A 23,322-nucleotide genomic window follows, 5' to 3' on the forward strand; every position below is an offset into this window, starting at 1 on the left:
AAGTGATAGCAAGTCCACAATGATTCATAAGCACTTTAAAGTTTGCGATACTGCACCCTGGATTGTACCTTGGCAAATTTATGGTGCATGTATGTCAGATTTGGAATACTAATCTTATACTCAAATTTTGGTTATTAAGTATGTGTTTTTGTATAATACATTAGATGAAACTCCCTTATGATCCTCAACCTCCCCAAATTGAAAATTTCTTTGTTATAAAAATGAAAATTGCCCAGCTGAGATTCAACAGAAATCTTCCAAGAAAATTAAAACTCATGTATCCAATGTTTCTAATATTGTCGTTGCCTACTCTGTTTCTTAATTTACCATCTTTAACTTTATAGTTAAAGAAACAAGTTTTTGGTAAAGTGGATAAATTGATTTTTTCAGAAAACTGGTCATTCATTGATTTTTTTCTAATCGGTTTTGAATAAATTGGCCTCATTCCACAGGAGAGCTTTGTGAAGAGAGGGTGAGAAGTGGCTCAAGCACGCTGAAGTACCAGTTTTAGGAAGCCTAACAATATCCATTTCATAATCTTGTAGCTCTTTGATGGACAGAAAAGTTAAAAACCTGAAGTTCCACTGGTAGTAGTAATAGTGCTGAGATTTGATCCTGAACTAAATGGTAATAGTAATCTCTGTCCTTTGCACCATGTTCATTACAGCATAGATGGTATAATCAGCATCTACAATTAAATGCTGATCATTTGCTTTTTTCTATTAATTGTGGGTGCACTGGCAATCCTTTGGTAAACTGATACAATGAAGAAGTTTACCTTGCTGCTGATGATAACATGATCTATTTAGATTTTCAGAAAGCTTTGACAAGGAACCTCATCAAAGGTTATTATTTTTAAAAAAAGACTCATCTTGGGACTGGAGGAACTTTTTGACAAGGGAAGTGGTACAGAGATAGAACACTGAGTATATAAAAGGCAAGTTCCTATTGGAGATTGAAAGAGGTGCTTGACTGTGTATCCTTGTCACCAGAAGAAACCAGGCTGGCTGAATGCTCAGAGGGTACTGTTACCTTTGGTAATTTACTAACAGGCATTGTGATGACATGGAAAAACACATACTTTGGAGTAAGCCAGAACAGAATTTGAATGCTGATTCTACCACTTTCTATATGATTGACCTTAGAAAAATTACTTTACCATTCTAATTTCATCGCTTGTAAAACAGGCATAGCAACACAAGCCTCCTAGGGTTGTTATAAAGAGTGAATGAGATAACGTACATTATGTGGCTTTTTTTATGATGCTCGGAATGCTGCTACTTAATAAATGACAATTATTGTTGCTATAGTTACCATCAAGCACCTGGTCCCATGTTTTTATAGCCCCCAAAACTAGATGTGGCCAGAAAATAGAAGTTGAATAAATTTAGGGAAACTGATTCACATTGACCAAACTCATTTGAGACTGGTGTATAAAACAGAATGCTAATTTATTAAAAATAAGAACTGCAGTTGTCACAAGCAGTGCAATACTTTATCAGTTCAAACTCTGTAGTCAGGCCTATAGGGGAAGCCAACTTGTTATCAGAAAATAAGGGTGTGGACAAAGAAAGCAGCCTAGAAAATGTGAAAACAGTGCATGGGGAATTAGTTGTGTGATTGAAAATGTTTTGGATTAAGCTAAAATAACCTGATGCAGAACATAACAACATCACAGCTGCTTCTGGCTCTTTAAGCCCCCCAACCCACCTGCATGTGGCCTTCATGGGCCCCCATGTCCCTGTTTTCTTGGTCTCTTCCTGATTTCACTTCCTATTCACTCCAGCCTGGATTCTACAATTTACCTAGATACTTAGGCCATGGTTATTTTCCCCCTAAAGAATGGGATCATGATGATGGATATTGATTTCCCCAAATGTATCCACCCACTTATCTTACAACCACTTAATCAGTTACACATACTAATTGAGTGCCCATCATATGAGGTAGTGTGCCCAGGGCTTCGTACCCTCTTCCACTGCCTTCCTTCTTCCCCTTACCATAGGATTTGGGAGCTCAAGCTCTGTGATCACTATTCTTGACTCAAAATGATTTTTGGATGTTCCCAAATTGTCAAATCCATTTTCTTATATGCATTTGTAACAGTAAGGGAATTCACAAGAAAATGTATCGCAGACTCTGAAAACAATTCTCCAAATAATTCTGGCACTTTATAAAGATTTTCTTTACCTTCCTGCTTTTCTCTACCATCTTCCTTAGGTAAGCATTGGCTGCTTTTTCTTCTATATCTGACTTACTACTGGACCTGGAGGTGAGGTAGATGTCCTTCTTATTTCACGTTGCCACTTTCAGGCTACTTTTCTCCCTCCTCCTTAGAACCCTGTACCTCCACCAAAACACCTGCTATCAGACTAGATACTCACTACCTTTTCTTGTTGAAGTCAGCTACTGACCTGGAGTCACTCTCTCATTCATTGATGATTTTAGTACTTGGCTCACTCTTCCCATGAATGCTTTGATCATTACACTCAGTGATAATACATATGTAGACAATCCATCCAATACCCCAGGCTTTCAGTTCTTTAACTTCCCCTCCTCCCATGATTTGGTTCTCCCATCTTCAGACATCAATTTCCATAGTCAAAACCTACACCTAGTATCATTACCAATAAATTCAGTGCTCAAAATCTCAATTTCAAGCATCCCACTTCTTGACTACCACCTCCTATCTTTTCTTACTCCCTCCCTCTAGTCTTGTAACTTTTAATTTTCTTCAACCCAACAAAACCTAAAATAGTAAGACCCATGGATTTATTTTTGTTTCCCTCACTTCCTCCCCAACTTCTCCTCTTCCAATTTAATGCTCGATTTCATTTCCTCCAAGTTTAAATTCCACAGGGCATCATTACAACTTCTCTCTCACAAGTACCCTTGTTCCTTAACCCTCTCTCTCGGGTTATACTCTCCTAGAAAAATCCTGGTTAAATACAGTTTTCTGCTTAGTCCATCCCTGCCCCCATGCAGGTGAACATAGCTGACAAGAACTGTCATGATTGATCTCATTTTAAAATTATGACCACATACCTCAAACAGACTGTCAGTGCTGCCCTACGATCCTACACTTCCTTAGCAATTCGCTTTCCCACTTTCTAGGAGGTGACTATTCTATGCCTTATCTCCTCTTAAACTTTTAACACTTCTCATTCTCAGCTGATGACCTTATTTCTATGAAAAAAACAGAAGCATTCAAAAGAGAAATTCTCCACCAACATACCTGCATCCATAGTCAAATACATACTCTGTGTTCCCTCCTGTTTTAATGCCCATACTGTTTATGCTCCTATTTTAAGGCCACCCCCTCCACTTGTAAACTTGTGCTTATCTCATCTTGCTTCCTCTAGAACTTCATACCAATTGTCCCCTCTCCTTTTTGCATTATTTTTTCCCTCTACTGGCCAATCCTAATAGCATTCAAACATGTTGTAATATCTCTTGTATTTAAAAAAAAAAAAAATCCCCTTGACTCTACATCTCCTTCTAGCTACTACCCAATTTTCTTTTCCTTTACAGCAAAACTTCTCTTCAAACTTGCTTTCTTCAGTTGCTTACCTCCTATTCTTGTGTTAACCGCCTCCCATCCACTCTATCAAAATTGCTCATCTGATCACCAGTGACCTCTTCACTGCCAAATCCAAAGGTCCATTCTCGTCTTCGTCTTATTCAACCTTCAAAAGTGCCTGACACTGTTGATCATCCTCTCATCCTGAAACGTTATTTCCATTTGGCTTCCAGAATACTACACTGCATTGATTATTCTTTCACTTCACGTCCTCATCTTTCTGATTTCTAAAAGTTTGGATTTCTTCTAAGAGATCAGTCCTTGTAACTCTTCTCTCTTTTATATGTACTCATCTTTCCTAGGCCACAGCATCCAGTCCCAAGATTTTAAATATATATTGTAGGTTCCCAAAAGTGTACCTCTAGAGTGGACCTCTCCCCCATCCTCCAGACTTGTATATCCAACAGCCTACTCGGTATCTTTATCTGGATGTCCAATAGGTACCTAAAACAACACTTCACCAGGAAAGCTAAAATTAAAAAGACAGTGAAAATGTTGCAAAGATGTGGAGCAATGCCAAGTTTCAGACATGGGAGTGTAAATTGGTACAACTCTTTGGTAAACCATTTGGCAATAAATTCTAAAGCTTGACCTATGTATACCCTATGACACAAAAATTTCACTTCTAGGAATATACCTAACAGAAGGAGTTCACATGTGGACCAAAAGACAGGTACAAGAATGTTCTCAGTAACATTACTTATAATTGCCTAACACTAGAAACAGTCCAACTGTCTATCTGCAATAGAATGTATAAATAGTGGTATAATTATACAGTGGAATATTACATACCCATAAAAGCCTGTTACTTAGAACAACATGGATAAATCTTATAAATACAATGTAAGTGAAAAAAGCTCAACACATACTGTATGAATCCATTTATACAAAGGTCAAAACTAATCTGTGGTATTAGAATTCAGGATAGTAGTTACCTTTGGGGAGAAAGAAAGAGGTTGTGATTGGAAGGGGTAATAGGAAGGGTTACTAGGATGTTGGTAATGCTGTATTTCTTGACCTGGGTGATAGTTCCACAGATGTGTTCACTTTGTACACTTACATTTTGTGTTCATTTCTGTGTTTAATTCAATTAAAAAAAAATACTGTTCCAAAACTGAATTCTGACCTCTCATCCCATGACCTGCTCCTTCCTTGCTATTGTTTTTCTCGGTACATAGTAGCTCCTTTCTTCAAGTTGCTCAGGCCAAAGCCCTTAGAGCCATCCCTGACTCCTCCTTCTCTCACACCTTCATGTTTAAACCATCAGCAAACCTTGTCAACTCTACCTTCTAAATATAGCCTCATACCAGCTACTTTTTATTTTTATTTCTAATACTTTTTATCAAAGCCACCATTAGCTCTTACCTGGACTACTGGAATAGCAATCCATTTGGACTCTGATTACAATCGTGACACCCTACAATCTCTTCCCTATTTAGCAAATAATTCTTTAAAACATAATTCAAATCATGTCACTCTCTTGCTCAACACCTTCCAAGGGTTTGTCATCTCATTCTGAATAAAAAGTCAAATCTTTACCACGGCCAAAAAGGCCCTGCATGAACTGGCTTCCTGCTGCATCTCCTACCATTCACTCATTGTACTCATACACTGGCCCTTTGCCTTTCCTAAAACTGCCAAAGATGCTCCTATCTCAAGACTTTCATGGCTGCTAGTCCCTCTATCTACCTGGTTCATACCTTCACTTTCTCCAGGTCAGTGCTCCAATACCTTAGAAAGGCATTTCCCAACCATCCTATCTACAACAGCACCACCATGACCCCTGCACTCTCACAAGCACCCACTCTATTATTATTTATAGAACATCACCACTTGGCATTTCACACATTTATAATAGGTTGTGAACTCTCTGAGAGCAGAGACTTGGCTTTATGCGCTTCTGAACCCAAACCACCATTAATAAAGTCAGGTACCTCATAAGTGCTGGCTGTAACTGAAAGATTTTTAATGAAGACTTAAATGTTTAATTAGTGACTCAGTTACATGGTATTTCCTCTCTTTTCCTCTTCCCTCACCTAGTTATTTGTTAAAAACTTAGTCAAGTGACTCAATGTCTATAATCTGGTGGCAGCTAAGGAAATTGCCAACCTAGGTCCTAGAAAAAAATACTTTGTCTCTGCAGTGCAGTGGGTTTCTCTTATATATGGTCTTTCTGGCCTTGGGTTTATAATTCTGCCAAAAATGATTAGCTGCGCCACAATCTTGCAAGGGATTGGTTGATTACGATGCAAATAGGGGCTTGAGAACCCACCCAATATCAATGAGCCCCTTGCAGGGCTCAGGGGTTAGTTGCTTTTGCCATCCTGCTAGGTTTATATAAGGGCCAATCCCATAGAGGATCAAGGGGGAACCTCACTACCACCAAGACGCATCTGGATCAGAGCACATCCTTGAGAGTCAGGGTCCCTACACTGAGAACTTCCTAGACCCAGAAGAGAGAACTTTAACACTGAAGACAGTGCAAGACAATGAGAAATGGTGGCAATCACAGCAGAGAAACAGCAGCAGCAGTACAAGTGGTGGGAACTGCAAGACTCATGCAAGAAAAGACCTGCATCAGACAGCTGGGGTGGGCTTGCCAGCCCACTGAGAGAGACTTGAGCATCTTTGGGCAGGAGGCCTTCAGGCAGAGAGGGGTGCCTTGGTGGAGCTACAAGAGCTGTAAAATTTGCCCAAGCACAGGGCAAAGGCCTAGAGGGGCAGAGCTGGCAGTGACAGCAGAAAGCTGCTGTTAGGGGGGCAATAGTCAAGCAGGTTGCTATATTGGCCATGAATTGGGCCACTCAGCAGGGGAGAGGACATGGAAGCTGAAGGCAGAGAAGGGCATGGATGGCTAAGGACCTGCCTGCAGGCACGGCTGAGAAGGGTGGTCAGGCTAATGTGGCCAAGGAGCTGAGAACTGTCCTGGTTGGAAGCTGTCCTGATTGACAAACTGCATCCTGTCTCCTGAGTTGTATCCTGTTTCTTCCAAGTTGATCCTAATCCTGAGTTGTAACCTGTTACTTCCCTAATAAACCACATAAATGTAGTATGGCGAGTTCTGTGTGGCCACCCTAACAAATTATCAAACCCGGCAATTGTCATGAGGGGACGGCAGGTGTCAGAAATGGTGAAGAATTTGGAAAGTGGAGGTATGTCTCTCCTCTACCTCATGGGAATCAGCTTTGTGGTGATTCTAATTATTACGTGGAAATTTAAGCAGCCTCATACACTAGTTAATCTTCATATACTCAATCTTGGACACTGAAACATTCAAAGAAATTACGCACAAAGGTATTAGAATTTTTTGTAAGTAGCAAAGAATTCCCTGTGTGGCTGTGGAAGCTAAAAACAAGATGGAGTCACTTACGCCATGCCCAGGAGAGCATGGCTGCTACCTGGTCTCACAGGGCAAACATTCAAGATAACAACCTAAACCTTAGCGATAATAACTAGCTTGTTTCTTTAAGTTTATGTGTGGATCTACATTTCAGACAAGCTGGTATCAGCAGGCACTCTTCAGACCTGCTGTTTGTCTTCTTAGCCAAATGCAATTCTGAGGAAGAAAGGATTTCAAGAGACATTTTGACGAATTTCCAAGTCGCACTGAAACCCTTGGACATCCCTGACTTTCTTTGTTCCTTGGACTATAAAAAGCCCATATTGTCTCATCAGAGGTGCAACACCCAGTCTCATGCTTTGTGTTGTTCAATTCACAAAATGTATGATTGGCTAATAAATTCCTAGCATTGTTTTAACTTTGTTTAGACTCTTGGAAGTTATTCAACATTTCCCTCATAAAGAATTGTCTGGCTTTATTGGTTATTTCTGAGATCTTTTTATTTCTGGGCAGATCTTGTTCAACGGATGTTAGACCTCTAACATAAACTGTCTGATTTCCTCTCCTATTTTTCTGAATTCATTATAACTTTAATAGCTATAACTTCTAATTATCCCTTTTAGATTTTAATTTTGCTCTACTCTTTCAGCATAAGTATTAAGGAATTAATGTTAGTGTTACACCAAGTTCCTATGTAACCTAGTGTTATTGATTCTATATTCAGAATTAAGAAAGAACAAACTAAATAAGAAATCGTTATAATAATTTCCTTTCAAACTCCCCTTAAAATAGAGGTAAAGAGGAGAAAAGATAAGTGCAGGAAAGTACATGGCTAAGGAACATGTCAGGTGATCAAGGACAAAACCTTATTTCACCATTGTGTATAATTAGATTGACATGTCTGAGCAAGAGCGGCAAGTGCAAGGTCCACCTGCTTTGGAAAACAGGAATGTGTTCTGGGTGGCTATTAGAGATGTTTTTGAGATACTCAAAAAGGAGATAGAAAAACCAGGATCATGTTAACTTCTGGAGCCTCACTACCTATCCCTTCTCCAGGACTGTATTATCTGGCTTGTATTAGCACATTTCTAGTCTAGGAAGATGAAGGCCTAGCAAGCAGAAGGCAACCATCAAAGTTAAGAGCTTTTTTGTAAATTTTTCAATGAAGAATTAAGTTACGTGGTGGTCACATATTCTTGGCGCTCTGGGTTTGATTGGAAAGCATGAGAGAAAATTAATAAAACAAAGTGGGATCTTTCAGGGTTAATTACAAGTGCCCACATAACTCAAATTCTATTCCTTCATATAGGCAAAAATCAGAGCGGCACAAGGACAAGAATCTTCCCATTCCAAATTGACTCTGGTGTTTTCCATTTTGGAATCTCCTTTGAAATAGGAAGACTCTTTGATTGGATACCAAAAGATCATTTCCTCATGCCATGGAGATGCTCAGATTCCAACCAAAGCTTATCCTATAACCTGAGATCCATTCTGTGCAATGGGATAACTGTAATTCTCATACAGTGACAGCCCAGAGGAATTATTAACATCAAGAAGACATTCCTTTATAGAGATTTCAAATTACAACTGAAAATGGTTCTAAGATTTAAATGGTTATTCTGAATTCTGTTTTTTCTGTTCTTCACCATCTAGTAATGACAGTTAAAGAAGTAACAAAATTCTGATGCGGGTCACTAGCATTTATATAAGCAAAAAAGATGGCACTGATTTTTTTCACTTGTATAAATCTGCAGCACCTCCCTCCTCCAAACTTCTGTTTGTCGAAAAAGACTAGAAAAGCTCCTTTTACATAATAATCAATTTCCGTACTACCCTCTGTTTTCAGAGCTTTCCACACTCAAGTCTAGGCAGGGAAATTGTCAATTGCTGAGCTGATAATTAGACTGTATGTGGAGAAAATATAAGGGGCCTATTTACCTCTTTATGAAGAGTCCTTGGGTAGTGCAAAGGTTAAGTCCCGACTACTAGCCAAAAGGTTGGCCGTCTGAACCCATCTCTGAAGACAGGCCTGGCAACCTGCTTCCGAAAGGTCACAGCCTTGAAAACCCAATGGAGCACCTCTACCTGTGTACATGGGGTCGCCATGAGTCAGAATTGACTCAACGGCAACTAACAACAATCTCTTTACGATTAGACCTATAGTTTGTTCTGGCTCAAATGTTATCCTGACCAGGGCTGCTACAAATGGCCATGCAGGCTGTGGGCTGCACATCTCCAGGGATGTCATTCACAATCATCTGCTATCAGGTAACCAAGGACAAGTAAGTGACATCACATTTTTTTACACTGCTATTTAATTTTGGAAACCCTGGTGGTGTAGTAGTTAAGAGCTACCACTGCTAACCAAAAGATCAGCAGTTTGAATCCACCACGCACTCCTTGGAAACTGTATGGGGCAGTTCTACTCTTTCCTATACGGTCACTGTAAGTCGGAATCGACTCAACAGCAGTGGGTTATTTTTTTTTTTTTTTTTTAAGTTTTGCAGTTTGGTGAGGAAGCAAATTGACTTTACCTCCCAGACCTTTCAAGAAGAATTCAATTTACAAAACAAGATTAAACTGTCAAAGGTACATTATGTGTAATCTGAGGCTTCAAAGAGCAGCCACAAGGGAAAGACAATAAAGGTGTGAATAATGAAGCCTAAGACAACTGTTCTCTCCAGGGTGCATATTAGGAGTTAAAAACAAAAATTCTGAACCCTGCGTCCCATCCTAGGCAAATTAAACTAGTCTCTGGGCATAGGACCTTTGCAAGAGAATTTTATAAAGTTCCCCAGATGATTCCAATATGTAACCAGGATTAAGCTGTAGAAGCTGATCACTGTAGTTATGATAAATTCCTTGTTATGGACTGAATTGTGTCACCCAAAAAGACAAGTGGTAGTTCTAACCCCTGAACCTGTAATTATGACCCTGTTTGGAAATATAGATTTTCTTTTGTGATGTTAAAGAGGTCATACCAAAGTAGGGTGGGTCCTAAACCTAATCACTTCTGAGTGTTATAAAAAGAGCAGAATAGACACATGCACACACACACATACACACACATGGGGAAGAGACCATGAAAATCCATCTACAAGCCAAGGAATCTCAAGAATTACCAGTTTTTTACTACAAGCTAAAAGAGACAGAGAAAGGCCTTCTATAGAAGAGAGAGAGAAAGAGAGAGCCTAGCTCTGCCAACAACCTGAATTCAGACTTCTGGCCTCCAAAACTGTGAGACAATAAATTCTTGATCTTTAAAGTCACTCACTTGTGGCATTTGTGTTATGAGAGCACTAGAAAACTAAGACACTTCTAGATGTTAAAACACACTAGAAGGAAAAATAATAGGAAACTTTAATACTCATAGCTATTATATGCTACTGAATTACTGAGAGTATTTTATAATTCTTTTTATTAGGAGGCAGTTACCTAAACAACTTAGGTGCATTAGAACAGGAGCATAATAGATCCCCAGTCTAGTTACTGAAGCACAAATGCCTTCTACCGGCAAAACATGCAAAAACACACACAGTCCAGATTCAACACAGCAAAATGCTGATATACAATAATCCTATTCAAGAATATACTGTGAATATACAAAATTAATATAAAACTCCAAAGTACCTTTAAAATCATCTACTCCAAATTCCTCATTTCACAGATGAGGAAACTGAAGTTTAAAATAGTTGAGTTTCCCAACATCACATAACTGGATTAGTTTAATCCAATGTACTTTTCATTCTATAATGTGATTGTGAAAACTTAAAATATTTTAAGCTGTTTCTCAATCCATTTTGATTCTTCAGCACTTAAGAAAAAGATGAGCTAGATTAAATGTATCCCCTTAACTTATGATGTTCCTAAAATAGTCATATGCCAGGATGAAGTCTCTGATGTTTGTTGAGAGCAGAACGGTATCTAAATGCTTTTCCACAATCATTACATCCAAAAGGCTTCTCTCCTGAATGAATTCTCTGATGCTGAATGAGGTACGTGCTCTGACTGAAAGTTTTCCTGCATTCATTACAGTTATAAGGTTTCTCTCCAGTATGAGTATTCTGATGTTCAGTCAGATGAGTGCTCCGACTAAAGGCTTTGTCACATTCATTGCACTTATAAGGCTTCTCTCCAGTGTGAATTTGTTGATGCTGAGTCAGATGTGAGCTCTGGCTGAAGGCCTTATCGCATTTATTACACTGATAGGGTTTTTCTTCTGTATGGGTTTTTTGATGTTGAGCAAGAGAAGAACAATGACGAAAGGCTTTACCACACTCAGCACACTCATAAGGCTTTGCTCCTGTATGAATTCTCTTATGTTGTGTAAGGTGTATGTTCTGGTTGAATGCTCTCCCACATTCATTACACTTGTAAGGTCTTTCTCCAGTATGTATTTTCCTATGCTGAATAAGGGATGAGCCGTAACTAAAAGTCTTCCCACATTCATGACACTGATAGGGTTTCTCTCCGGTGTGAATTCTCTCATGTTTAGCAAGAGACGAACTACGAATAAAGGCTTTTCCACATTCCTTACATTCATAGGCTTTCTCTTGGGTATGAGTCTTCTGGTGTTGATTAAGGTTTGAGAGGTAACTAAAAGCCTTTCCACATTCATTGCATTCAAAGGGCTTTTCTCTGGTGTGAATTCTCCGATGTTGAGTAAGGGATGAGCAGTAACTGAAGGCCTTCCCACATTCATTGCATTTGTAAGGTTTTTCTCCAGTATGAATTTTCAGATGTTGAGCAAGGGATGACCAGTAACTGAAGGATTTTCCACATTCAGCACAATCATAGGGTTTCTCCCCAGTATGCGTTTTCTGATGTTGAGTGAGGTTTGAGTGCTGACTGAAGGCTTTTCCACATTCATTGCATTCATAGGGTTTTTCACCAGTATGAATCATATGATGTCGGATAAATGTTGAGGGTCCATTGAAGGCCTTCCCACATTCATTACATTTATAGGTTTTCTCTCCAGTATGAATTTTTTGGTGTTGAGTAAGGTGTGTGCTCCTAGTGAAAGTTTTATCACATTCATCACATTTAAAAGGTTTTTCTCCTGTATGAATTTTCTGATGTTCCATAAAGTGGCCTCTCTGGCTAAACGCTTTTCCACACACATTACAAGTATATGGTTTCTCACCAGTATGAATTCTCTGATGCTGAACAAGATGGGTCCTCTGACTGAATGATTTCCCACATTCATCACATTTATAGGGCTTTTCTCCAGTGTGAATTCTTTGATGCTGAGTAAGAGATGGTGCCTCAATGAAGCCTTTTCCACACTGATCACATTTATATGGTTTATCTCCAGTATGAATTCTTTGATGGTTTATAAGGTTTTCACTCCGGCTGAAGGCTTTTTCACATTCATTACATTTGTAGGGTTTTTCTCCAGTATGTGTTCTCTGATGGCGAATAAGAGCTGAACAATAACTAAAAGCTTTCCCACATTCATTGCATTTACAAGATTTCTCTTTTTTAATTGGGTTTAAATTCTGTTTGATACCTGCTTTTTGTTCATTACATTTAGGAGGGCTCCCTTCTGAAGATATTTCTTGTGTTACAAAGTTTGAACTCATATTGATACGTTTCCCATAGTCATTATTTATAGGGCCTTTCTCCCAAGTGGGTATTATCTTTTCAGTGATTTTTATTTCCCTTGGCAGTGTCTGTTGGTTTGCCTGTTCCCTATCTAGACTGCCTTCAGATTCACAAGTTTTTAAGAAGTTGGAACTCCCATGATCATCCCTTTTTACGTTTTCCACTATTGCTGCTGGAGATGGCTTTTCTTCAGAAATGTCTAGATCTGGGGCTGACCCACTATTTTCAGGCCTTGTCTCCCAGTCTGAAAGAAAAAGAAAATACCAGTATTCTCAGGAGAAAAAAAAAAAAAAAAAACTGCTATTATGGGAATGATCTAAAAATAGATCCCTCAGGAAATTCTGAGGGTATACAAAATACAGGCCTATTATCTGGAGAGGAAGTTGGAAAAAACTAAGGAAAATATTAAATAAAATATAAAAATGGCAGGAGAATGCCTAATTCAATTCTATAGATAATCTCTAAGAACTAGTAAGGGAACTCCATTTAAGGTATTAGTTAATTAAAAAGGTAATCATAGAAATGGCCAAGAGGAGATGCACATGAACTGAATCTAAACGAGGCATTCTGAACTGGGATTCGTTGGTAAGGAACAATAAAACAAAATTCCAAGAACCATGATTTAAAAACAGGACAAACTGGAATAGCTTGGCTAAGATCCCATGGTTTTTAAGCATAAAAGAATACTGGTAGAAACGGGAAAGTTGTAAATAGTAGAAGAAATAATTCAAGGGAAGGAAGATAGTAGGCTCAAGTCTAGGATTCTGAGGATTAGGAAAAGAAATGGAGGATTGGACTAGAGTAGTGCTTGCTGAGATTCCAAAAGCAGGTGATTAACCAGAAAGTCCAAATGCAGGATAAGAAATATCAGCTCAAAACAGAAACACAAAATAATAGTTGAAGCCATAGGAATGTATGTGAGAAGAGAGGAGAGGTAGAGGGACGATCCTTGAGGCTGTTTAGGGTAATGGGATGAATAAAATATATTAACAGAAAAAAGCAGTGTAACAGCAAACAAACACAAGATAAGAAAGGAAAATATACAACGAGAAGTACACTTGAGAAATGACAACTAAAAGAAGCAAGGTATTCAAATCTGGCAGTCTCAGTAAAGAATACAGGCTGTATTTAAAACAACATTTCTTTGGTTCCACTGGTAACAGATGGTACAGCAAACCCTAAGAACCCTGAGTCTCTCCATTGCTGCCAACCTGATCACTATCACTGCAAGCATAAGGCAGAGACCCAGAGCCGCATACCATCCTCCCCACACCTGGCATCATGGGTATTAGTGCAGGGAGTATAAGCACAAACAGCCTCATAACCACAGAACTTCCCCAACAGGGACAAAAAGATCAATGCAATCAGATTTTGGAAACAACCAAAAGGTTCCATAAAAGAAATGGGTATGTCTTCATCAACAGGAATGACACCAAGTAAGACATGTTTGTATAGCTGATCATCAATAAGAATACCTCCTGGAAGTGTACTGCGGTGAAGGAGATGGAGACCATGGCGACTGATGTTGTTAAAGAAGAAAAGTATGAAAGTGTCTTATCTTCAGCCCTGGTTGGAGTTCTAGTTGAAGGCAATAAATATGCAGCAGACTGACCGATGTTATCCATGTTGTTGGGTCTTCCATGCAATTACCAGCAGAATTACCAGAATATCGGCAGTGAGGCAAAGAATGAAGGACTGGAGAACGCTCCAGAAGGCCAGACCAAACAAAACCATCCCTACTGCAGAAAGCAATTCCCACCTTATGAGATGCAAAGTCTACAGGCATTTACCACAGTATTCAGACATCCCTGTTTATGGAGAAGTAATCGAGGGTGCTGACAACCAGGCTGCAGAAGAAAAAGGTAAACAAGGTAGACTGATGGAACAGAGTATTTATCAGGGTTTATAGATCATGATTCTACAGGGACCGTATCACCAAGACAGTCTAGGGAGAATGACCATAAAGAGGACAGAAAATGCTGACGACAAGGCCCAGGACAAGTGGCCACCTCAATGTAGGTAATGCCACACTTTAATTACCCATATAGATGCCTAGAAAACTGTAAACTATTTTTACAGACACAAAAGCAGCCAATCCACTAAAAAAAAAAAAAAAAATTTTTTTTTTTTTTTTAGCTAAGAATAAATCTTCTCCAAATGCTGAAGAGGGCAGAACCAAGGGCTGGCTTCCTAAGATTACCATCATCAGGTTAGTCATCCAATAAAAAAAGGGATCAGCAATAAAAATGTAAGAGCGGCATTAAATGCCTGAAGTGCTTTCCTTTTGCCCAGTGACTAGATAACTGGAACTATCTAAACTACCTATTCAACATGGGAGTCTTATTATTTTTACCTAAATAATTTTTTTTGGTAATGACTAAAACATTTTTTGAAAAACCTGGGTTTTTTCTATACACATTTAAACGTTTCAAAATTGTTTTCTATCTTGTCAAGCTGGGATTTTTCTAAAACTTAATTTTTAATTTGTAATAAAAACTTGACTTTATTTTCCCCAAAATTAACACTGTAAACACCAGTTAATAAAGCTGTATTACAAAAATAGAGTTTTCCAAACTCTGTTCCATAAACCATCTTCTAGGGGAAAAAATTTTAAAATATGATATGAAAAGAAAAAGGAATAAAGGAATCATGGTAAAAAAGAGAAAGAATGAGAGAGAAAGAAATACGTTACATTTTTTTTAATGCCTATTAGAAATCAAATTCAGCATTTCCCAAAATTGGCCATAGCACACTCCTCCCTCCCCTCATCTTCATAAAAATAAGCCCCTTCTCCCCATATTGGGAGCCCTGGTGGCACAATGGTTAAGCGCTCAGCTGCTAACCAAAAGGTTGATAGTTTGAACCCCCCCAACCGCACTGCAAGAGAAAGATGTGGCAGTCTGCTTCCATTAAGAATACAGTCTTGGAAACTCTATGGGGCAGTTCTGCTCTGTCCTATAGGGTCGTTATGAGTCGGAATTGACTCGATGGCAACGGGTTTCTCCCTGTATTAACTCTGAAGAGGTACTCCTTAGGCTATAACTAGGTCTGTGCAATTTTCCAGAGTCAAATTCTTGAAGAGGTCTCTCTGGACAGTTTGGGGACTTAACGGTTTATAAAAAAGTTATTCATAACTTTCAAGGATAGTCTGAGGAGGTGATAGGCTTAGAATCTACACAGTGAGACTAAGAAGGGAATAGGTGATAAAAGAAATGAAGGCCACAGGTATAGAACTCATTTTTGCTAAGTTTGGTTGGAAAGACAAGAAAGGCTGGGTGGTGGCCAGAAAGGTGAATTGTGCTGAGTAAAGATATTTGGAAATACAGGTTTGAAGACACTAGGGATGGAGCCTGTAGATTGAAAAAAGAAAACTGAAAGGGCTGAAAAGTGAGGTAATAATTATGAGATCAAGGTACCAAAGGGTATGGGAAGAGATGGGAATCCAGAGTTCAGGTTGAAAGGTTGGCTTTAGGAAAAGGCAGGAAGGATACCTCCTCTGAAAGGAGTATAAAAATAGAATATATATTGAGACAATTTGTGATATGAGAAACATAAGAGGGTCCAAAACAAATGGCTTCCCACTTCTCCACAGGAGACATTTTAAAGAGAAGCAAGCACATCCACATTTCAGGCAAAAGATCCTCCCTTTGACAGGCTGGCAGTTAGAGTTAAAGACGCTCATTTGCTGGGCTTCCATGACTTACCTCCAGAAGTACCTACTGGAACGCCTGGTTCCACTGTCCATGGCTCTGTCCCTTGTTCTAACTGAGAAATCACATCAGGTTTGGAAACCTGGAGTCCTGCTTATGGGGAAAAAAAGAAAAGAACTTGTCTGCAGTAAGGGAAAAGTACCATATCAAAATTCAGCCTCACCGCTTTGTCTTTAGAGGAGAGGGTATGTGGGACAAACCTGACGGGAGTAGATAGCTTATCAAGCTTAAATGTTACAAATTTCCACATGTGGTGGGTACATAGGTTGGGAACTGATCTCAGTCCAGAAAAATTATTAATCTGTTTGCTCCTCTACTTGTTAGTAGAATAGAAGCCTTTCCAAACCTTTTAAAATTTAGCAATCTCTGCTTCCCAAACCTAAAAGCAAAACTCACCTAAGCACAAGACAGAATCCCAGCCCTGCCACAGATATTAACATATAAGTCATCCTTACCTATAGAGACCAGGTGTGTATAATTTTCCAGTGTCACATCTCTGAACAGATCTCTCTGCACAGGATCCAGCCATTTCCATTCTTCCTGTGTAAAGTCCACAATGACATCCTTGAAGGTCACTGATCCCTGAAATATCAAATATATTTCTGCTTAGCCATAAAGCATTTGCCTGGGAAAGGGATAAAGTTAGCAATGACGGCAGAAGTAAGGACAGACTACAACAAACCCAAACCAAACTCGTTGCTGTCAAGTTGATTTTGATTCATAGCAACCCTAAGGGACAGAGTAGAACTGCTCCATACGGTTTCCAAGGAGCAGCTAGTGGATTCAAACTGCTGACCTGGTTGGCAGTAGAGCTCCAACCAGGACCCCCAAGGGTCACCAGGGCTCCCAAGGACAGGCTATAGGCTATTTGAAAAATGATTCTGACAATATTTTCTCCTTTGTAAAATAAATATAAAAACAGTACTTAATTCATACCGTTACTGTAAGAATTAAATAAGAGATGTTCAATGTGAAATGCTTCACTTAGGGTCTGGCACAGTCAGTGCTAGCCATTGTTGTTAATCATCATCTCTGTGTTCCAAGATATATCAAGTATTAATAGTATGTCTACTATGATCAAGAGTATTTTTTTACTACCTACAATATGCAGTAACAGCCAAAAATTTTTTTAAAGAATTTGGGGTGGGGGGAATTTATTCGACCACATTTCAAAACATACCAAAAATAAATTATTTAAAACAGAGTGGCCTAGTATAGAATAAAACTCAGTGAAACAAAATAGACTCTAGAAACAGACCCATGTTTATAAGAATTGGGTAAGATTAAGTCATAGGATTAAGCAACTTTCAAACAGGATAAACTAGATTAGTCAATAAATAATGTCATAACAAATGACTTTATTTGAGAAAAAAAAAAATCCTTCACAGCACACACAAAAATTCCTGCTAGATTAAATTTTAAAGAAAAAGCACAGATAAAATAGTAGAGTAAAAGACAGGAATAGAGATTTATAAGCTTGAAATATAGAAACCAAAAACTAGAAGACAGAGAGAAACTGACAAATTTAACCACACGAGAATGTAAAACTTCTATAAGACGCTATAAACAAAATTAAAAGACAACATTCTGATATTCCACAACTAATTACAGAAAAGATGACCAACCCACACCAATAACAACAACAACAAAACCCTGTCAACAACCCAAATAGGCAATTTACCCTAGAAATGGTTAAACCATGAAAAGATGTTCTGCTTCATTAAAAATAAAAAAATAACAAACCAATTAGATGTCAGATTGGCTAACACTGCTGAAGTACTCAAGTGTACTGAGGTAGGAACAGAACCCTAATGCAATCTATTTGGTGTGTAATCTGACAGGATCTATCAAAACTTATACCATTCAATCCAATCTTATTTCTTCTAGGAATTTATTCTTCAAAAACCCTTCACGGCACAAAGACATAAGTACAAGTGTCCCTGCAACACTTTGTGTGAAGAAAAAAAATTAAACAATTGCCCTTTAATAGCATAGTGCCTAAAGAATTTAGCATATGTTCATACTAAAGTACTTTACATAGCCATTTTAAAAATGAGGTATCTCTTTTTGTACTGATTAGGAAATATGTATACAATTGTGATTGTTAAGGTTGTGTGTCAATTTGGCTGGGCCATGATTCTCAGTGGTTTGGCAGTTATGATGTAGTTTGGCAGCAGTATGATGATGTGATCACTTCTATGATGATATCTGATATAATGTGATCACCTCCATGATGGGATCTGCTGTGAGTAGCCAACCAGCCAAAAAGGAGTTTCCTTGGCCGTGTAGCCTGCATCAAATATGAATGGACTCTCTGGCAAGGCTGGCAGGCTTTTGCTTGCTCTGGATTCTGCAGCTGGCTCCTGTTTGTCTGTGTGACCATGAAAGAGGGAGGGACTGGAAAGCCTGCACCTGACTTCTCTGGAGTCTGCTTATGCACTTATCTTTTTCCAGATGATCCTCTCTTGTATTCTTTTTGTAATAATCTTTAGCCTGCTACCGAGTCCTATGCATCATTCCAGAAATCACTGAAGAGTAGTTATGAGTGCCTAGAAACATAATCCTAGAGTAAGGCTACAGCTGACCTGCACTAACAAAACTTGCAGTTCAAAAACAAACCTCAAAAGGATCAAGGAGTGGCTAAAAAAGGAATAATAAGAACTGGATTTACCCTCCTGAATGAAACTACCAAAAAATTTCAAACAAAATGTATGAAACAACACTTTCCAAGACACTAGACGAAAGGCATCAAAGAACAGTGACCTCTGAGAGTTGGGACACAAATGAGGCTTCAGCTTACTGCCTTGAAAGTTTCTAGGTAGTGGTGCAGGGGTAGAGAACGTAGGAGGAACCCAGCAGACTCCCTGAATTAAAGAGAGAGATCTGAGAATTTGGGGAAACCAAAGCAACTAGGGTTCACAAGACAGAGTAATGGAGAAGAGAAGGCTGCACAAAGAGAGAAGCCAGGAGAACTGCAGAGGTTGCCTCTTGATTGTTCAGCAAAATACCAGTCAGTGTGTAGGTATGATCAAACTATCTCAGGTCAGGGAAAGAATCATCCAAAGGATTAGAGGGAACAGTACAGGCACTCAAAAAGAACTGGAAATACAGCCTGTTTGTATCAACCAGCCCGGGTAACTTCATAATTCATGAGGCATTAGGTAAAATATTCAAAATGGTCTTGCCCCAGTAGTGGGGAATAAATAGCCTTATGCTAAACACGGGTTTGGGTTCACCTTACAAGTTTTAAAAGTAAGATCTGAAAGGAACACAGTGTTTTCCAGTAAGTTAACTGCATCTCAGAGAGGGCTGAAGAATATATTATACGAATATAACAATATGTAGCACTCAATAAGGTAAAATTCACAATGTCTAGCATGCAATCAAAGATTACTGGGCATACAAAGAAGAAGTACAACGAACAATGAGGAGAAAAATCAATCAAAACCAACCTAGAACTGACAGAGATGCTAGAATTAGCAGACAAGAACATTAAAAGTTAATATTACTTCATTCTGTATGTTCAAAAAGTTAAGCAGAGACATGGAAGATATAAAGACCCCAATGGAACATCTAGAGCTGAAAGTGATGTTCTGAGATGAAAAATACACTGGGAAATATTAACAGCAGATTAGGTACTATAGAAGAGAGGATCAGTAATAGAAATAGAAATAGAAACTATCCAAAGTAAAACAGAAAAAAAAGGAGCATCAGGGAGCTATGGGATAACTTCAAGTGGCCGAATATATGTGCAACTGGAGTCCTTAAAATGAAAAAGAGGGCAGAACAATATCTGAAGAAACAATAGCTGATTATTTTCCAAATTTGATGAAAATTATAAACCCACAGAACCAAGCAGCTCAACAAACCACAAGCACAAGAAACACAAAAATATTCCAACGCACATATAATCAAATTGCACAAACTCAGTGATAAAGACACAATCTTACAAGCAGCCAGAAACAAACAAAAAAAAAAGGACATACAAAGATAAAGGAAAAAAGATTTTTAAATGACAGTAGTTTTTGTTGTTGCTGTTAGAAATAATGCAAGTAAGAAGACAACTCAGCAACATCACTACAGTACTTAAAGAAGAAAACTGTCAAACCAGAATTCAATTCCCGGTAAAGTATCTTTCAAAAATGAAGGTGAGAAAAAGACTTTTCCAGACACACAAAAATGGAAAGAATTCATCACCAGCAGGCCTGCACTATAAGAAATGTTAAAGAAAGTCTTTTAGGCAGAAGGAAATGATAGCTGATAGATAGAAATATAAACCTACACCAAGGTTTCTCAACCACAACACTTACTGATATTTTGGATCGGATAATTCTTTTTAAATAACAGTGGAAGGTTGCCCTATGCATTATGGGCAGCATATCTGGCTTCAACTCATTAGATGCCAGTAGGACACCTACCCCTCACCCCAGTCATGACAATCAAAAATGTCTCCTGGAGGACAAAACTGCTTCCAACTTAGAACCACTGATATACACAAAGGAATGATGAACCTTGGAAATGGCAACTAAATGGATAAATATGTGCAATTTTTCTTATTATTTACATATGTTTGAAAGATAATTGACTGCTTAAACAAAAAATGATTAACATATGTATACGCTGTCATGGATTGAACTGTGTCCTCCCAAAATATGTGTCAACTAGATTAGGCCATGATTCCCAGTATGTGTGCTTGTCCTCTATTTTGTGATTGTAATTTATGTTAAAGAGGATTAGGGTGAGATTTTAACACCCTAAGTGTTAAACCTAACTACGGCCATATCCCTGATCTAATGTAAACAGTTTCCCTGGAATGTGGCCTGCACCACCTTTTATTTAACAAGAGATGAAAGGGAGGTGAGCCAGAGAAGTGGGGGGTGGGGGGTGGGGGGCCTCAAACCACCAAGAAAGCAGTGCAGGAAGCAGAGCGTTTCATTTAAACCCAGGGCTCCTGCACAGAGCAGCTCCTTGTCCAGGGAAAGATTGATGAGCAGGACATTCCTCCAGAGCTGACAGAGAGAAAGCTTTCTTCTGGAGTTGATGCCCTCAATTTGGACTTCTAGCCTACTTTACCGTGAGGAAGTAAAGTTCTCTTTGTTAAAGCCATCCACTTGTGACATTTCTGTTTTAACTGCACTAGATAACTAAGACAAAGTAAGATATATGACAACAATAGCACAAAAACTAGGAGAGAAGAAAAGTATACTATTGTAAGGTTCTTATACTACTATTCAAGCAGTGGTATAGTATCACATGAAGGTAGATAGCTGCCATAGAGTCTACTCTGACTCATGGTGATCTATGTAAAATAAAACAAAATATTGCCTGGCCCAGCATCTACCTCATGATTGCTGACATGTGTGTCTATCAATGCAGCTATTGTGCCAATGTTTGGAAGTAAATCACTAAGCCTTTCTTCCTTGCCTGTCTTAGTCTGGAAGCTCTAGTGAAACTTTTCCACCATGGGGAGGCCCCCCGCAGGCATTTCAAATACTTGTGGCATAGCTTCCAGCATTACAGCAACACACAAGCCACTACAGTACGATAAACTGACAGACAGGTAGTGGCACTCGAAGGTATAGTTACACACTTTAGTGTACTTAAATATGTATACTAAAACCTTAAAGGAATAACTAAAATAACAGAACAAAGCTATTGCTAATAAGCCAACAAAGGAGATAAAAGGGGGAAAAAAAAACCTAAAAGAAGGTAGAAACAGAGGAAAAAGGGAACAAAGTACACATAGAAAACAAATAGCAAGATGACAGATTTAAACCAAACCACACCAGGAAAATCACATTAAATTTAAATGGTCTAAACACTACAATTAAAGGAAGATATCAGAAAAAGAAAATTTTTTTCTTTCTCACCAGGTTGGGTTTTTTAAAAAGGCAAAACCAAACTACATGTTGCCTATAAGTAATTCACTTTAAATCTAAAGACATGAGTTAAAAGAAAAAGGATGGAAAAAGATACACCATTCTAACACTAACCAAAGATCAAAGTAAAGTGTAGAACAAACAATAATACCAGGCTAAATATAAAGATCATTTCTAAATGATAAAGGGGTTAATTCATTAGGAGAACATAACAATCCTAAATGTTTATGTGCCTAATAACAGAGCTACAAAATACAATAAGAATCAACAGATCTGCAAAGAAAAATAGACAAATCCATAATTTTAGTCCAAGATTTCAATATCCCTCCCACAATAAATGAGAAAAACAAGTAGACTGAAAATCAATAAAGATGTGAAGACCTGAATAACACTATCAATCAAATTAACCTAACAGACATCTGTTGTAGAGAGAATAATGGTCCCTCAATGATGCCCATGTCCTAATTCCTTAAACCTATGAATATGTTACCTAACATGGCAAAAGGAACTTTGTAGATGTGATTACGTTAAGGGCCTTGAGATAGGAAGATTATCTTGACGTAATCAAGAGCCCTTATAAGAGGAAAGCAAAAGGTAAGAGCCAGAGTCAGAGTAGGAGATGTGAAGGTGAAAGTGGAGGTCAGAGTCAATGACAGAAAGATATGAGCATGCCATATTGCTGGCTTTGAAGATGGGAAAGAGAAAATGAAGCCAAGGAATACAGACAGCTGCTAGATGATGGGAAAGGCAAGGGAAGAGATTATCCGCTAGAAACTCCAGAAGGAATGCAGCCCTGCTGACTCATTTTAGATTGCTGACTTCTAAAACTGTTAAGACAGTAAATCTGTGTTGTTTTCAGCCACTAAGCTTGTGGTAATTTATTACTGAATTAAGGGGAAACTAATATAACATCTACAGAACATTTCATCCAACACAGCAAAATATACATTCTTTTCAAGTGCTCAATGGTCATTTACCAAGATAGACCATATTCTGGGCCACTGAACAAGTGTCAGTAAATTTAAAAGGATTCAAGTCATACAAAGTATCTTCTCTGACAATGGAATTCAGTTAGTAGAGTAAGTCCCTGACTTAAGATGTATTCAAGTTATGAACAACTGCACTTAGGAACTTTTTTTTTTTTAACATCTTATTATCAGTGATATTTACTACATACAATGTTGCAGCATGTAATTTGCTGATGTTGTC

The 23,322-nt window shown here is 38.4% G+C and overlaps 1 protein-coding gene across 5 annotated transcripts in view; it reads right to left on the reverse strand.

The window, feature by feature from the left end:
- Positions 1–9,385: 9,385 nt before the first annotated feature.
- The window catches only part of ZNF184 (zinc finger protein 184), a 34,280-nt gene continuing 20,343 nt past the window's right edge, over positions 9,386–23,322 (reverse strand). For 3 of the 5 annotated variants that reach the window (XM_064282118.1, XM_064282123.1, XM_010600681.3), the window contains 3 exons: positions 16,690–16,816; positions 16,229–16,327; positions 9,386–12,768 (listed from right to left, as the gene is read on the reverse strand). In XM_064282118.1, the coding sequence (XP_064138188.1) occupies positions 10,796–12,768; positions 16,229–16,327; positions 16,690–16,816 (2,199 nt within the window). In that variant the 3' untranslated portion in view covers positions 9,386–10,795. The remainder of the gene's footprint in view (positions 12,769–16,228; positions 16,328–16,689; positions 16,817–23,322) is intronic. The other 2 variants (XM_023540258.2, XM_064282130.1) reach the window with 2 other exon arrangements.

The sequence above is a fragment of the Loxodonta africana genome, chromosome 1 (assembly GCF_030014295.1).
Source record: "Loxodonta africana isolate mLoxAfr1 chromosome 1, mLoxAfr1.hap2, whole genome shotgun sequence".
NCBI lineage: Eukaryota > Metazoa > Chordata > Mammalia > Proboscidea > Elephantidae > Loxodonta > Loxodonta africana.